Source organism: Tinamus guttatus, unplaced genomic scaffold (assembly GCF_059628265.1).
Source record: "Tinamus guttatus ecotype Peru unplaced genomic scaffold, ASM5962826v1 Tinamus_guttatus_pri_ptg000525l, whole genome shotgun sequence".
Classification (NCBI taxonomy): Eukaryota; Metazoa; Chordata; class Aves; order Tinamiformes; family Tinamidae; genus Tinamus; species Tinamus guttatus.
This window is the reverse complement of record NW_028289059.1, coordinates 742775-760360: the sequence shown is the minus strand read 5'-3', so window position 1 is coordinate 760360 and position 17586 is coordinate 742775. Positions and strand designations below refer to the sequence as shown.

At 41.0% G+C, this 17586-nt stretch overlaps 1 protein-coding gene across 1 annotated transcript in view; it reads left to right on the top strand.

The window, feature by feature from the left end:
- Nucleotides 1-2563: 2563 nt before the first annotated feature.
- Nucleotides 2564-17586, top strand: part of ARHGAP18 (Rho GTPase activating protein 18) — an 85878-nt gene continuing 70855 nt past the window's right edge. Inside the window, exon 1 of the mRNA XM_088533880.1 lies at nt 2564-2637. Coding sequence (XP_088390006.1) covers nt 2594-2637 — 44 coding nt within the window. The 5' untranslated portion in view covers nt 2564-2593. The remainder of the gene's footprint in view (nt 2638-17586) is intronic.

The window sequence follows — 17586 nt, the reverse complement described above, 5'->3', positions numbered from 1 at the left end:
CTTCTATTTTAATGACACTCCTGACTTTGGTGATAGTTTGCTGATTTGCAAACACCGTGGGGAAGACTGCATGCTGAAAATGTAAGAATGTAAAAGCATACGATTATATTAAATCAATTAAATACTGTAAAAGGGAGAACATACAATGATACAGTTGGGAATAAGCCATCTATTAACTAATAGGATTAAGAATTAATTTCCCCTTTCCAGCAGCTTTTTCCTGAATTGTCCACTATGTGTGACCAAGTACCTTATTCTGAAAACATCTGCTCTTCTCACCAGCGTGGTGAAAATAGCAGGCTAAATTAGCGGGCTAAATTTTCGGTTCTTGGAATGAGTGAAAAAAAAATCTAATGGGTAGCTTTCTGTCAGGGGAAAAAAAAAAAAAAGCTGATTGCACAAAACCTATATATATTTCAAGGAAAAAATTCTTTTTTTTTGGTTGAGATTTGTTGACAGAACAGTATCAAAACACATATGTTATCTAGTTGATTACTGAATTATACCAAAACATAATGTTAAAACAAAAAAAAAAAAGTCAAACAATGGAATGAGGCAACCCACCAAGATTTATCAAAACCAATTTGGAAGTTGTAAAATAGATTTTCCAGATTTTTCTTTCATATACCGTTTAAATTTTTGCAGGATAAAAAAAATCCCCAAACTTCTAGTAAGTAAGTCAAATCAATTTTTAGTCTAATAAGGCAAGTCATATGTTCTTCTGTATTCTGGTTAATAATAATGGACTTGCTACATAACAGCTACTTTGTAATTTTTAAACATTTTTGCAAAACAAATTTATTATGTGAATAAATAGCCCCTCAGATTAGCAAGTTAAGCTAGTAAGAAACAGCATTTTTTAGAACAAACATGAAAGTGAAAAGGAGGAAAACTGAATAGAAAGACCTTGTTAGACCTGCTATAAGGAAAACTCTCCACCTTGCTCTGAAGATGGACAAGAATTGTTTAAAGCAGTTTAGGATATAAGAACTTCAGCATAGTAGGAATTTTAGTATAATCAAAGGTACATATTTTCTTACAGTGTGAGAAATACAGCAAGTGGAAAAAGAATTATAGAGAGTAAAATGTGGCATTAATGAAAATAAACTTGAGGATCTTGGTTATAAAGCATATAGGATGGGCAAAGATGTTATAAGCAACAGTATTAACCACTAAAAAAACTATTGCAAGTGTATCTACATTAACATGTTTACAGAATCTTTATATTCTGATTTATGAACAAAGACTAAATAGTTTTGTCTCTCAAGTCTGTCAAAAAGGCGCTGGCAGAAGAGATCACAGACCTCAACAAACCACAAACTGAATTAAAATTCTTATTGCTTATTAACACTTCTAAACAGTTCTTCCAAGGAAAATTGCAAAGCAATTCAGAGTAGCCACTCTGCTTCAAAAGGGCACCATGAGTGAACAGCAACTTGCAGGTACAGCCTTCTAATTTATGTCAAATACTTGATTTTTATCTTTGTGGGACTAGTAATTTCTAAACTATCCACGGTCCCAAAGTACTTGCAGGTGATCTAAGAACATTTTAGGTTCTGACTTTGTTTCTAGATTTTCTCTAATTTGAATGTTACCAGCACAGTGAAACACTTCATTAGAACAAGCCCTTACTCAAGTCAAGCACCCTGAGACAGAAAATATGCAATATGTAGCTGTTTGCAACCTTCCCCCTGACTATTTAAGATTCGCATTACGGTCATGTTTGATCTACCCTGGCGCAAGCTACTGTTTGAAGATGCTTGTCCGGTTCAGAGCCTAGGATGAGTGTAAGAAGAAGGGGAGAATAAGGCTGATGGGATAAGCTTAACTTGGAGGCAGCAGAAAGTTTATGGATTTGGAAACATGGAGTCACCATTTTCATCACCTGCCCTGTGATCGCCTTGTCTGACCTTCTGTGTAACAAAGGGCACCAAGTCTTCCCCATAACTCCAGTCAAGCACACATAGAGGTTAGCTACATATGCTTTAAGTTAGGAAGGCACCCACTGTCGATATAGAATTTGAAGAAATGCTCTATTTTTGTGTTTCACTACCCACCCTTATTGCTATAGAAAAAATATGGTTGTTGTGCCCTGCTTGGATTTCTGAAGCTCCTTCTTCAGTCCTTCGGCTCTTGCTCCCTCTTGGGCACATTAAAGACCCCTTTGCTCGGGACTCCCTGCAGGCGCTTGCTGCCATCCCCCCCCTCTCCACCTCGCGCCCAGCGCAGATGGAGACACCCCAGCCCCGGCTGGAAGCGGCGGCCGCTCCCAGCGGGCTCGGCCATCCCCGCGCTGGCCCGTGGCGCTCGGGCTGCCGCCTCCGCCCCACCAGGAGGACTCGGTGCTCGGAGGGCCGAGGACACGGGCCACACGCGGCCTCAGGGGAGGGCAGCTCCCCGCGCGGGGCGAAGGCAGCGGCGGCCGCCGGGGCGCGGGTCGAGGCCGGGCGGCGGCTCCGCCCCGGGCGGCGGCTCCGCCTCGGCCCGCGCCCACACGTGATGGTGGCCGCGGAGCCGGGGCGCCGCCCGCCGGGCCCGGGGCGGCCGCACGGGCAGCGCCGCCGCGGCAGGAGCTGCCGCTGCCGGCGGGAGGATGGTGACGGTGGTGACGAAGCTGGTGCACTACCTGCACCTGAGGTAAGGGCTGCCTCGCCACAGCGGGGAGGAAAGGAGGAAGAAAAAGGAAAAAAGCGAAAATAAAAGGAGAGGGAAAAAAAATAAAACAGACGGTGGTTGCTTGGGCGGCTGCCGCCTCGTGTGGCGCGACGCGACGCGGAGCTGGCGGCGCAGGCGGAGGCGCGAGGAGACGCGCGGCGCCGGGGGGTTCCCGTGCCCCTTCCCGCTCTCCTCCCGCCCGTTTCCCTGGGTTTGGGCGCGGGAGCACGAGCGGCTCTTGCGTCTCGGGGCGCGAAGCGCCGCGGAAAGGGGCTGCGCGGCGGCGCCCCCCCGCGTTTTGCTGTCGACGTCCCCATGTGCACCAAAGGCTTAAAATTATGAAGAATTATTATAAAAAATAGTAAAGTGTATGCTTATTAGAGGGGGCATCTTTTGAGCCAGAAGTTCAGTTTGTGGCAGCAGTGATGTGTTTCGTGGGATGTTTTCACATAAGGCTCGTCAGTCCTGGGCATTGATTTAATTACTGAAATATTGTTTTCCAAGTTTACCATGGGAGTGATTGCAAAAAAAAAAAAAAGAAAATCAATTTTAATATATATTTTTATATATTTGTAGTTCTGGACTTGGTTTCTAGGATGTCTGCAGTCTGTGTGTAACAGTTCTTAAAATAATTGAGCATAAATTGTAGAGATGAGTAGTATCCCAACTTTTGAACCTAGCATTACCAGTAGGATGTTTAACTGTTGAAACTATTTAACCTGTTTAACCTATTCTGCAAGCACTTGGCGACCTACTCAGATGCCTCAAGAGCTGTTTGCTTGCAGAAACATAGGGTAAAAGTTTTCATTTTGTAAAATAGACTGCAAGTCAAGTGTTTTTATGAGTAAATTCTAGTCTTGCGTATGAATACATCCATTTCCACACTTTATGTATACACTCGTATACCTGAACAGTAATTGCACTTTTATACAGTTCTTTACATTGTCTGATTGCAAGCAAATATGTGCGAGTTCAGTTGCCTGGGCCTAACTGAAACCCCAGCTCTAAATTAGTAAATTTATTCACTTTCATGCTCTCACTTCTTCCCTGGACAAATGGGGGAGAAATTCAGAAGAAGTCTTGTCCGGTTCCTTATCCCTGCTTCTCTCTTCTTCTTACAAATAGTAGTTATTTGCTTAGCAGCATATTGCTGCCTTTTTTTTTTTCTTTCGTCTAAAGCAGAGCTTCATGGTTCTGCTTGCTGTGTAAGAACTGGGTGGAAAAAAAAGAAAGAGAAAAGGAAAAGAGATCCTTGCCTCATGTGAATTTGGAAACAGCAAATAAGTGCAGCTAGATAGGGGAGTATACTCCTGGACTGTCAGCAGCCTGATGACTGCCAAGTGTTTTGTAGGTATCATGAGAAAGGATGTAAAGAGGCTAAGGGGTTTATGAAACTTCCTGCAGGCTCTTCTCATGCTGGATGCGCATGGAGGGAGAAAAGGTGATGTGCATGCCTGAAAGTTTAACTGAGGTGTGTTGGGGGGCAGACACAGTGGCCTGAGTGAAGGCAAAATTATCTTACTGTAGCACTGAATGGAAAGGGTCAATAAAGTTGGAGTAGATTGTAAACAACGCAGGCAACCTTCTATTTGCTTTGATGCGAGAGGTAAAACTATAGGAGATGTGGCTGCAAAGGGGCCTCAGCCCATGCAGCGGGCTAAGAAACAGAATATTATAGAGCAGAACGAATAGCAGCTAGCACAAGTTTCCATTTCTCAGAGCTAGATAAAAGGAGAGGTGTCACACTGAGCGTTGCTGGAGTGCTGGAGAGTTGCAATATCTGAAAGAACAAACGAGCAAAACGCAGCAGCAAAATCAGTTGCATTTTAACCAAGAGCACATCAGGGAAGAGTGACCCGTCGTATTTAACAAGCCTGCCGTGTTAAAATGCAGCGTGACTCCGGCAATACTGCATAGTATTCCTGTCCCTCACAGCACAAAAACGTGGTAGATAGATCATGGGTATATCAGACTGCGCCAGTCCAGCAGGAGCAGCTACAGTTGGACTTTGCAGCACGTTTATTCGATGCCTCCGTTAGCAAGAGACCTGCAATATAACAGTGAACCCAGAAGACAGTAAAATAGAAAAGACACTGTGAACATGAAACTGTGTGAAGTGCTCTTGAACTACTATGAATCAGTTTAAGGTTCTGCTACAGTCAAGTGAATAAATTTTGTGCTAATATGTAATTCGAAAAAGGTATTTGAACCTGGAGGACTATATTTAACAAGTTTTTAACAGTACAGTTTGTGACAAGGTTATACTGACAGTAAAATATGCACTGGGCAGCCCAAACCGTTACTGTCCTCAGATTCTGTCCTATACAGCGTTTCTAAAACAGTGTCCTTGCTTGAATATTAGAGGCAAATATATTGAAATACATTGCTCATCCTTGCTAGAAGAAATCAGGTCGTAGCACTTGCTCTCTGATACTTATCTTGGCTAATTATCCTTTACGGAGGATGGTTCTGTATGTGTTGAAGTCAGCAGTCGATTCCTGTGCAGCTCAGTCGCAGAGTTGTGATTAGTTTCAGGGGCACAAACCTGTGCTCAGCGGGTGGGAACTGACAAGCTAAGAAAATGATGGCAGAAAAAAAAATGTTCTCAGCAAGATGAGAAGTTTTTGTATGCTTTATGTAATATCTCTTTGTAAGTGAAGGTTGCACACCCTGTGAAAGCAGAACAGTTTGCAAAAAAAATTAAAACTGATGAATAATGGTGCTTGATAACAACAAAGGCGATGGCAGCAGATCGAATGGCTCTGAAGCACAACACCAAGGCACACAAACTGAAGATGCACAAATACAAGATGCTTATGAGAAGAGTGACCATTGGATGCCACTGTCCAATACTATTGGATTCTACCAAGGATATTTTCATAGTGAATCATATTGCAAAAATTTGAACTTGAGCCTGGCTGTGTTAGGTACAGTTTCTATTTTAGGAGATTTAAAAGTTGTTAAGATACAGAGGTGGAAAAGAGCTAACCCAGACTTGAAGTGCTCTTTTGAAAGTTCAATGTATATTATGTGAGCTAAATGTTTTTGTAACTTGCCTCATGTGAAATGAGGAAGACTGCTAATTGAAACAGCAATAATAGAATTTGCCTTTTTGTTTTTGTTGTGTGGTTATAAGACCTATGATTTTATATTTGCATTTTTTCTATCTTTAAAAAATAGGCCAGCAAATAAAATACTTCTGTTGAAATTGTTCATCACATTTTCCTTCAATCCTCTGAATCCAGCATCGTTACAGACACCTAGAGCTCTCACTAGCTCATGGCATGAGTATGGGCTTCAGGATCTGCTTTTCAAGTGATTGCCATGGCCTGGTTGTATAGGGTCCAAGATGCAGCCCCCTAGGAAACAGCTTCTTCAGAAGTTTGGTGCCTCTCCTGGGGCAGCCTAGGGAACCATCGTTACTGCTGAGACCCGCTGGGTGTCCTTGCCTCTGCTGTCCTGGGAGTCTGTGCCGCCGTGGCCAAGCCAGGTGCACAGGTAAAGCACACAGTGCTGTCAACAGCTTCAGGTGAGGCTGTTTATACAGTATACATACAGTTCGATGGCTCGTTATGCCTTGCACCAGTGTGCAAATAATCCTCCTGACCAGTACCTGGTCTTTGGTTTTTTTTAGGAAAGAAAATCAAAGGCATGACACTTATACATAATTTTATTTCATTTATGAACTTAAAGAACGCAATTAACATTTTGGGAAACATATACATCAAGGAATGCTGACTTTTGAACTTCTTCATTTTATTTTACAAGCTTTGTGTTTCTTTAGCCTAGCATAACGTAAGATTCTTTTATTTAGTGTAATTTATATTGCTTTTTCTACCCTTGTGTAGGAACATAGTGTGGGGGTTGGACATGGTTATTTAGTCCTTAGTAACCTGTCTTGTGGCTTATGAAAAAGCTGCAATCTCCAATCTTTTTCTTAAACATACTAGTTTTTTTAAAAATATTAGGTTGTTTGCCTGTAAGAGTCCTCTATAGAACCTTGCTCTAATTTTAAACTCTTACTTATGAGTAGCCAGTTTCTTTGCATTTCTTCTGTGTCAACACTATCCGATAGCTTAGTTGGATCTTTCCGTACTTGTTATCTATGTTTATATGTGACTGAACAGCAGTTTTATACTTGCTTTTTAGTTGCTCCCACTAAGGAGGTGTTTCCCTTTCCCATGTGTTTCAAAATATCCTTTCCTTCAGCATTCTTGCAGACCTTTCACATTATCGGGCTCAGAGTAAGAGCTGTAAAGTTTCCCATACCATGTGTTTGTTCTTTCTAGTTATATACGTTATGTTGTTCCTCTCTGGTAATATGGCATCACTTGGGCTGACGGATCATTTAATTACTATTTAATTACTGATTTCCTAGATGAATTGTTTCAGTGTTTGGGCCAGGAGATTATCTATTGCACCCAACTTCATCTTATTAAACGTCTAATATTCTGCTTCTGCCTTGGATGTGATGATATTTAGTGTTACACACAAACTTTCAGTAATCATCTGGCTTTCACTGTCATTCCTCTTACGGATAAGTGAATCCGAGTGTTTTTCCTTTTTTTGCGAGGCGGGGGGTGGGTGGCAACACCAAAATTCTGTGGTCTCCGCTCCATCCTTACCGTGTTACAGCTTCACTACAGTTTCACTTCTCTCTATTCCTCTTTTTAAATATTTTAAGAGTAGTGCGTATCTCAAATCTCAAAATCTCAAACTGGAATAAGAGTGCATCCTGTAGGCTTTATTCGGTTCAACTTGTCTGTCTTTTTAGCCAAAAAAGGCCGTTATCAGTTCAGTTCAGAGAGCGCCTCACTCATGTCTTTGTGAACGTTTCATTTCTCACCGTTCTGCTCCACATGATCCCTCCTGGAAGCTACAAAGGTTTGAGGATTCACAAAGCCCAGAACATATGAAATGGATGCTTGTCAGGCTTACTGCTCACCATCTTCTTTTTCCTCCTTTATTTTTTATTTTACTCAGTATAAGCGAGTGAATCTGAGCCCAGGAGAGGGACCACAGGTAAGGGAGGCCAGTGATCCCATAAGTTACCTCTGCAGTATTCTGCCCGTGGTGAAGTAAATAGTGTTTGCCTTATTGGATACTCCAGGATTTTTGTGTTGTTGAGCTTCCACATCCTGCTAGCTGTGCTTGACCACTCTTATCACAAGATTACTAGTCGTGTTCTGTGTTCAGTGAAAAACGTGTTGTTCATTTCACCTTCCCTGTCAAAAACCACCACACAAACAGATTCGTCAAGATCAGCACACCTCTTGGAAACCCCACAGTTGTCTTTTCCTTGATACCCTACAGCTAGGACCGTGCTGTCCACGTTTAGGCAGCACAGTCTCCCTCCCATTCACCTGAACCAGCCTTGCAGGTGGGAGGCCTTCCCTTTGGCGGGATCCTCACCACCAAGGGGAGGACCAGCTGGTGGGTTTCCCTCAGGCTGTGTCCTCTCCTTCTGACACTGCCCATCAAGCTGCATCACCCAACCTCGGCTGGCGGGTTTTACAACGCTGGAAAGGCAGTAGTTGCAGTGGCTCCTTAATCCTTCCTGTCATAATTCCACTGTGAATAAGGATACTCTGCTACACACGTGTACACCATCGTTCCCCTGCTCTTCCTGCTCATATACTAATTTCCTCCTATCTTCAGACATATAGCCTCGCAGCAACAGTCTCACCAGCAAAACCAACTGCAATGACTAACTGAAATGCTTAATATTCCCTTTTCTTTTTTTTCTTTTCTTTTTTTTTTTTTTTTTTTTTTTACCACAACAGTGGTTAATAGAATCATTTGGTACCTGACTCCTGTTCCATAGAAAGTATACATTTTTGTCAGCCTGATTCTTCCTTTGTAGGAAGCCACCTTCGTAATGTCTGGCCAAAACCAAGAAGCTGGCGTAGTCACTGGCATCCATCAGCTTGGAGGGAATGGTTGCATCCCTTTAATAAATTTTCTCTCTGCAGCACAAAGATCAAAATGAGACGCAGTGCTGTGTGAAGTCAGCTCTGAAAGATCAGAGATTTACAGCATGAGCTGGAAGTACAGAGAAAATTGTTAGAAAATCCACCCAAGAAAATAATTTAGGCGAATGCATTTTCTCTGCTGGAAGACAGCAGGCCAGAGCAGCTCTGAGCTACCGTGTTTCTGAGCTGTGGGAATTTGCACAATTATCAGATGGGCTAATACGAGACTGAGTCGTTTATGGATCACTGATGGCTAAGTCTAGCAGTGGTATTGCAAGAAGTCAGACTTTGCAAGAAAAACTATGCGTGATTGCTGTTGTATCGTGTTTTATTTAACATTGCTTTCCAAGTTGAAATGTTTGTTGCTGCTCTAGTGGGGAATCTCCTCACGCTCTGATCGGGGTCGTGTGGCGACATCAGCGACAGCACTGTAGTTTCTGAAGCAGAACCAAAAGGCCAAGGAATTCACACAAAATAATGAGACCCAGACCTGCTTGCCATGGCTTACACATAACTTTTCCTTCCATCTTTTTTTTTTTTCTCTGTATAATTAAAGTTTTCTCTAGCAGAAATTAGAGATTTCTCCCTCACCTCTCCACAGGCACAAATCAGTACCCCAGTACATTCTGTAAGGCAATCTGATTCTTAAATTTTTCTCCCCAAAAAAGGATTTGTGCAGATTATTTCTGGCTTATTCGTGATTGAATCTGAAGGTCAGAATCCACGAGTAAATGTTAGAAGGAGCGGGGGGCATATTCTCACCATTGCATGTAACTAATTGGCATTGCAAGTGTGCAGGGAGACCCCATTAAGGAGAGACTGTGTTAATAGCCTGGTGAGTGGCACTGCATTAGATATTTAACTTCTAGAGGCAGAAGCCCCCAAACCTCAGACATTTTAATAAAAGTCTCATTTTATGTGAGCCTGGAAAATTAGAACAAAAATATTTTCCCTTATCTTTGAAGGGTCAGATCAGTTTTCCTTTGATGCGAGGAAATGGTAGTGATACTCAGCTTTAAGTAAATATTAATTGCTAAAAATACAACACAAAATAAATGTAGCAGAAGCATCTGTGGAATATCTCAGCCTCTGTGAATGAGCCCAAATTACTCAAAGCTTTTTTTTTTTTTTTTGGCACAGGAATTATGGATGCCTACAAGAAACATTCGACTCTGAGTAGGAGAGTCAAACATGAAGTTTAAAAACAAACAAACAGTCTGCACTTATTATTAAATTAAGTGAAAACCCTTCGTTAAGTGGTACAACTGACACAGGAACTGCAGATCGCAACTCTCTCCTTGGCAATTATTTTGCCTGATAAAATAGGTAGAATTGGTTTTAGAATCTTTGGTTATCAGAAAACTGTTTACTAATGCATTTATAGGAACTCATTGGTGTTCTAATTGTTTGGAAATACATTGTACCGAGGAGTTTTATAATTTATTATGATGTATCTAGCATAATAATAATAATAAATGTCTACTGAAAGTTGAGCTAAGTAGGTTCATTAGACCAAGTTACAGTTTGTAATAGAAGGAACTTCTGGTATTCAGAAAAACGATCCAGTGGTTCAGTTCATGCTTTGCAAAAATGGCACATTAAGGCAGTTGAATGGTTGGGATATTCATCCCTTGGAAGTGAATTGCCTCAGATGAGGATTCTGGGATCTGTAAGATTAAGCTTGTTCAAGTAAGGATAAAAATGTAATGCCCAACCCTCATAACTGTATAATATTCTTCAGGAATACTGCTGCAATGTTTCAGTTTGGATGTAAAAGTGAACGTAGACTGTATGTGCAAACAGTGTTCAGTGGAGAGAAAAAAAAAAGGCTAGACTGCTTTTAGGTATGAATTCTAAAACAAATTAACGCTATTAACGTATTATTGTATGTAAAGTACTATTACTTTTTACTATTACTTTTTTTATTTCTTTGCCCTGAAGCTGTTGGATCAATATTTACCAGGAGTTCTGTTGTGTGATACACACTTAAGAGCAATTAGGGAATAATAGTAGTCCAACAGTCTTTAGTGTTTCCGATTGTTGAGAATAGGAGATTAATTTACTAGAATGGCAGCAACGTGCATTATTTTGTACTTCACAATCTGCAGAGTTTCCTCTGCGAGGAAGTGACTCTCCTCGAGTGTCTCGCTAATCCCGTGGCCATGGGCTCCGCTGTGGGCAAACATCCCCGCCGGTTCTCGGTGCTCGGACGTGCGGGTGCGCGGACACAGAGATGCTTAGAGCGGTGATCCTGCCCAGACAACCAGCCGAGAAGGGTGTTTTATAGCCTGTTTCAGTTCATCTCTGAAAATTAAATGGAGTCTGCTACATGAGGGCGTTCTCGTGAGACCTTCTCCCCCTCAGATTCCTGGGCTTGGCTCGCTGTGCGAAGGGTGGGTGCCAAAGTCTCCTGTGTATTTTTCTCATGGGGAATTTTCTCTTTAAACAGTTTTGATCTTCTGTTCTTTGCAGTAGAGAAGTATATGGTCCCTCTTTTGGTGGCCAACGCTAGCTACGGATTAACATTGTAGCTAACGTTTTGCTTTTACGACAGAAAATACAGTTAGCCCTGAACATAGTGAAAAAAGATAGCCCAGTGGAGGAAAAGCACAGGCTCCCTATGAATTAGAGAGTGAGTATTGATTAATAATTATGTGTATGAAGCAGAATGGTTAATGTCACCAGTAATCCTTAAAGACTGCCATCTGCCTCTAGCCAAACTTAAGAAGCAAACTTAATTTGGAAAAAAGCCTGCCGTGGGTAGCTAAGTCAGTTAAAGGATGAATTTCTAATAAAATGGAAGGATTGAGCTATGTAATAATCCTTTGAACCACCTGCAGTAGCAAATGTGTGCTTAGCTTTTGTTACACAGGCAGTCTGCTTTCTGCTCAATGCTGTGCCCGATATGGTCTTATTGAAACAAAATGTAGGCTGTGTTTGAATGAAGACAAAGGATGAATGCTGTCATAATAGTAAATAATAAAACTCATGACAATGCAGTTAGTAAAAATATATTTAAAAACTCTCATTGTTAAATATAATAATGATATGTAGATACTTGGAAGGTTAGTAATTTAAAATACGAATTATGAATGCATGCACATGTGCATATACGTATACATACAAACGGGATCATGCAGTACCTTTGAGAACAGGAGTGCTTGAGTAAATGTCAGCATGAAGTGTCTTTCTCTTCACATGAGTGCAGAGCTGCCTTTTCGCTCCTAAACAAGAAGAGTTTGCTGCCAGTGAAACCCCTCAGATGTGCTGGATTTCCCTTGCATTCTGGCCTTACTCAGAACTTTTTTGCTCAGCAGGGTGTAGGGTCAGTTGCCGTTTGGTAAAGAGGAAATTACGTTGACCTGCGTACTGTACATTTAAGTGCTCTAAGGGTTGCTCTGTTCTCTTTCAAGATGTCTTTAGAGCCAATGGAGAGAGACCCTTTTTAATGTTTTTGGTTTAGCATTGCTATCCATGTAAGAGTTCACCAAAAAAAGGGCAGATTTATATTATTTATAGTTCCTTCATGACACTGTTGCTAAAGGAAACGCTATGTCATCTATTAGTCAGAAGTTGAGGGCAGTGGCAGAGTTTTACTATGTTTAGTCTTCTGTGCTGAAGAAGAGCCTCTATTAACGCTTATGCACTAAGATTAAGATGACTTGGATTCTGTAATCCCTCCTTTTCCACCGTTGGCATCATGCTGCCTTCCGACAACAGCTGTTTCCTTTTTAATGTAATGTAAAAACTTCTGGGAGGTTGTTGCTTACACCACAGAAAGCTGGATGGCTCAGACTGTTCTTTTTGTTTCGATGAATGAGTTTCATTACAGTGAAGCCTTTTTAATGTATAGCCCTATTGCTTTCAGTATAGGCTAGTTTATTTTTGGCAACACCCAAAGAACAAGAAGCTTCTGCATCAAAGCTTTTTTTCACTTGCGCAATTAGGGGCATGCCATGTGGGACAGCAGAAACTCAAACTTGTCATGAGAAACAAACAGTCTTCTGGGTTGCATTAAAAAATTGAAAAAAAAAAAAGAAGAAAGGAAGTGAGCAGTGCACATTGTGACACTGCAGTTCGTGCTCCTGGCAGAAGGCCAGTTGGAAGTTCACAGCCTTTGGAGCTTCTGGAGCTGGAAGATCCTGCACTGGCAGTGGGCAGAAGGCTGGAACCTCTGTCTTTCCTGATAGCTGCTACTCTTGTATCATAAAATGACAGTCGGCTCAGCCGTTCCCCAAGCTTCAAATTGTTGAAGTAGAAGCAGCTTAATGCCCCTAAACAGATCCATGAGGATCTTATTTGAACACTTCTGGATCATGGATTCTGGCTACTGTAATGTTTGCACACATTGAATGCATTTGGTATTGGAGATAAAATAAAGCTTTGCTAAATGATAAAATATTTCTTAAAAGCAGAAGACAGAATGTTTGGATGGTTTAAAAATGAACTGTTAGAAGTTAGCAGTAAAATAATCATTCTAATTGATGGTGCTCAGAAGAAAGCAAGTGCTGAAGTGGCAGGTTTTAGCCTATGGATCTTGTCCTCCTTTAAGGGTGTTTTCTGAGTTTGCAAACTCAGTAAAACACAGACGCAGGTAGAAGGGGAGAAAAAAGGGGCACATGTCAAATCAGGCCAATAGTTTTGTCCCTTTCAAGAGCATAAAATCCTAATTGAAGGATCCCATGAAATGCTCTATTCCAAGTGAAGTCCTTCGAATACCAAATATGGAGGTGCACGTTTACAGAGAACAAGCCAGTGAAAAGCTCCTTGGCTGCATCTGCAGTTACCAACATTATGTATTCACTGTCTAATACATAGGAAAGGAGAGAAAGGATTATGTGAGTGTCAATGTTTGTCAATGTTTGCATCTGTTATGCTCTGATCAGACAACTATTATGTGCAAGCCTAACTATTAATGGCAGAAATGCTGAAAACCAGCTCCTAAACTTCAAGCATCAAAGCTCCAAACTTGTGCTGGGGGAAGGAGCTGCTGGGAGGGGGAAACAACACTGCTCTTTGGGACACAAAATAGTCAGATTGGGACTGTCTCCTAATAACAGACAGAAAGGACAAACAGTCTTATTCTGCCATCTACTCTAGCACTAGGGAAAGCAGAATTCTTTATTTCATTTTTGACTATGATGATTTCAGTGGCTGAATAAGTGAATTGTCTCCAGTGTGAGCTCCATATCCTGGACCGCATGGGCACAGAAACTGAGCTTCTCATTCACGTCTAGAATCAAGTTCTGGAGCCCCGGCTACCACATACTTGTAATTTAAAGGATCTTGGGACACACTCTGGTGACATTCGTGCTAAGAATGTTAACTTAGCAACTGCCTGGATTCTACAGTGTGTATTAGTTGCTTTCAATAAGGTAACTTTCCATGCAAATATGATGGTTGGAACAAGATAAAAAGACTACAAAGGCAAATACGTAGAATGAAATGTTGCAGGCATTTTCCTGACACTGCAGAATGTATAGTGTTTAGTGATCAAAAGAAAGGAACCCAAATATGGAATTCTCTGCTTGTTACATTAAAGACCTATTGTGTAAAGTGTATGTGATACCACTTTTAAACAGATGAGCTCCTGAGAGCAATCTCAGGAGGCTTTCATTGATTTGTACCATCTACACTGGTTTAGTCTGAAGGAAATACTGTTTAAAATGCATCTACAGAATCACAGGATGGTTAAGGTTGGAGCTTGTAAGTTTGTGCCCATTACATCTTGTCCTGTTGCTGGTCACCATTGAAAAGAGTCTAGCCCAAGCCTCTTGCAACCCTCTCTTAAGGTATTTATACACATTGATAAGAGCTCTTTCTCTTTTTTCAGCTGAACTCTTCTTGAGGCTGAACAGGCCCAGCTCTCTCAGCTTTTCCTCATAGGACAGTTGTTCCAGTCCCTTGATCATCTTTGTTGCTCTACGCTGGACCCTCTCTAGAAGCTCAATGCCCTTCTTGTACTGGGGAGCCCAGAACTGCACACAGTACTCCAGGTGCGGCCTCACCAGAGCCGAGGAGAGGGGGAGGATCACCTCCCTTGACCTGCTGGCAACACTCCTCCTGATGCAGGCCAGGATCCCATTGGCCTTCTTGGCCATGAGGGCACATTGCTGCCTCATGGTTAACCTGTTGTCAGCCGGGACTCCCAAATGCCTCTCCATGGAGCTGCTTTCCAGCAGGTCAACCCCTAATCTGTACTGGTGCCTGGGGTTATTCCTTCCCAGGTGCAGGGCCCTGTACCTGCCTTTGTTAAGGTCATTCTTAGGTCTCAGTCCCACTGCCATGTAACACCAAAATCAAATAATTAATGGGACACTGTGGACAGTAGTGTGAGCAAGATTATGATTTCTGGGAATGTATGTGAAAGTAATTTTTAGAAAGACATAGGAGCTGTGAATCTATATTTACATTTTGTAGTGACAGTAATTTTTTTTTTTAGAAACTCTTAAATTCAGAGTTGTTCTTAGTAGTTGTATTATCCACTTTAGCAAAATGTGTGTGAGAGCTGTAATTCTGTAGCTCAAAATGTCAGTCATAAATCAATGGGCTGGAGCAATGCGGAGGATGCCTTTTTGTCTGTTCATTGACATTTTTGATATTTACATTTCCAATCAGCACATAAATACAACAGATTCCCCTGACTAAAATGCTCTGTTAAATTTTAAAGACATGTTTATTTTGCTAATACATAACTCACTGAATTAAGATAACATTGAACATCCACTGTGAGGTAAAAAACTTTGCCTGCAATTTAGAAAGGCCTGTGCTCTGCAGATAAGTGCACTGACTATGTTAATTCTGAGTCTGCAGTGTTGCAGCTACTGGGTTAGAACTGAAGAATTGCTTCATTTCTGCAACGGAGGAGCAAGCCAAACTGTGCGTTACAAGATCCAAGTTGAGAACTGAGTTCCTCACAGGTACTTGTGACCACAGTACTTTAAATGCAATTTAATGCTTTCATTCAGCAGTGATGTACCTAAGTCTAAGGAGAAAATCATATCGTCAGAAAGTTCAACAAAGTCACTCATCAAGTTAATGTGGTAACTTTTTCAAAAAGGTAGTTTTCAGAAAAATGTCGTAAAGTTTTTATTGCTGCTTTAGATACTGAATCAGAATTTGTAATTTTTTAAATCCTTCATACACGTATTCGCTGTCACAAGGAATCAGTATTGTTTTTAATTGCATTCTGTTTGAGAATAAAAATAGCCATGCTGGACTGGACCAAAATGTCCATCCTTGTGGCATCCTCTCAGTGTTTAAAAGATGCCTCTAAAAGTTTTAAGCGGGGCTGGCGTTGTGATGCTTTTGCCAACTTGCAACCATATGTGGTAAGGCAATTCCTGAGACAGATGTTCCTTTTAGGTGTTTAGTAACATTTAATGGATTTCTTTTCCGGGAACATGTCAGGCCTTGCCTACAACCCGTGTAGGCTTTTAGCTTCCACAACATCTTGTGGCAAGGAATTGGCTGCTTAATTACATGCTGTGAGAAATGCCACCACCGTCTGCTGGCTTGGAACCAACTTGATTCCTCCTTGCTCTACTGAATCCTCCTAATTCTTGTGCAGGAAGAAATGCTGACTTGTAAATTGATCCATAATTATAGTGGCTGGCAGCAGTATCACTAGGATGACTTGTATGAGCAAGGTTTACCAAACGAAGCCCTGAATTAGAAATGGTATTTAGTATAATTTAAGTATGGATATAGCTTAAACATAAGCACAGTTTCCGTTGTATTTTATTTGGTGTTGGGTAGAACAAGCCTGTTAACTTAAAACCACTGTCTGACTATATATTTTAGGTCAATACGTACTTTATTATTGTGTTGTTTACTTCAGTAAGAAAATACTATGCCAGAAGATTTTGCTGCATACCTTTATGATTTAAAGACATTTTGACATACTGAGAGTACAGAAAATGACACTTTTCTATATATTTGTAAGTATATGCCCAGTCTGCTGTCTTTTGGTATATTCCCATTGTTTAATAATACATAATTCTATATTTCAAAACTGTCGTACTCTCCAGACCCAAATATGAATAATACAAAAGACAATACAAACATTAAATCTTTATGTTGTGAAATTCGGGCCTTTGTAAGGCAACTGCTATGAAACTTCATTTTAAAATATCAGTCTTGCCTTTCATAAAAGCACTTACCTGCAGTCAAAAGAATGAGAAATTAGGTTGACTGAAATGCTTACAATATTCTGAACTGAATAGTTAAGTGCAGAAAATTCCACTGACTCGAGCAAAATATGTGAAGCCCTTGGAGGCTGACATTCATGGTGGCAGAATATGACAATGTCCTAAAGTTATTACCATTTCACAGCTTGTTGGTAGTTAAGAAATGATGTACTTGCTTCATGGGGAAAAACACAATTCCATTTCTGCCATGTAACAAGTACTTTAGGCAGCACTCAGGGCATTTAAAACTGTTATGGCTATATACTGTAAAATATATTTCTGCAAAACATTACAACACACATTATGCATTGTGCTGATTCCTTATGAACATAGCTTCTTGCGATTGCTGTAATGAAATGCACTTTGCATAGATTATGTCAGAGAACCTGATGCTTCTGCAAATAGAAACTCTCAAACTCGAGCTATAAAAGGGAAATAATCTTCAGTCAGAAATCTGTTGTAATCATCTTTTACAGCAATTCTGTATTAATTTCCAGTGATTCTCCAAAGTAATCAAAGGGAAAAAAAAAAGTGACAGGGGAAGAAAAAAAGTAATGATTTTGTCAGGCATTTTGCATTTTCCCTTGGTTATTTTATTCATGGGGACACTTGTGGGGAGCTGCCCAGGTGACCCAGAAGCAGCATGCAGACTCTGCTGAGGCTTTGGTGAAACCACAACTAGCACGCCCGAGTTAAAAAAGTTGGGAAAAGCATTAAAGAAGTTAAACTAATCCTGATCAGTATTTGTCTGTTAATACAAATGCTGAGTG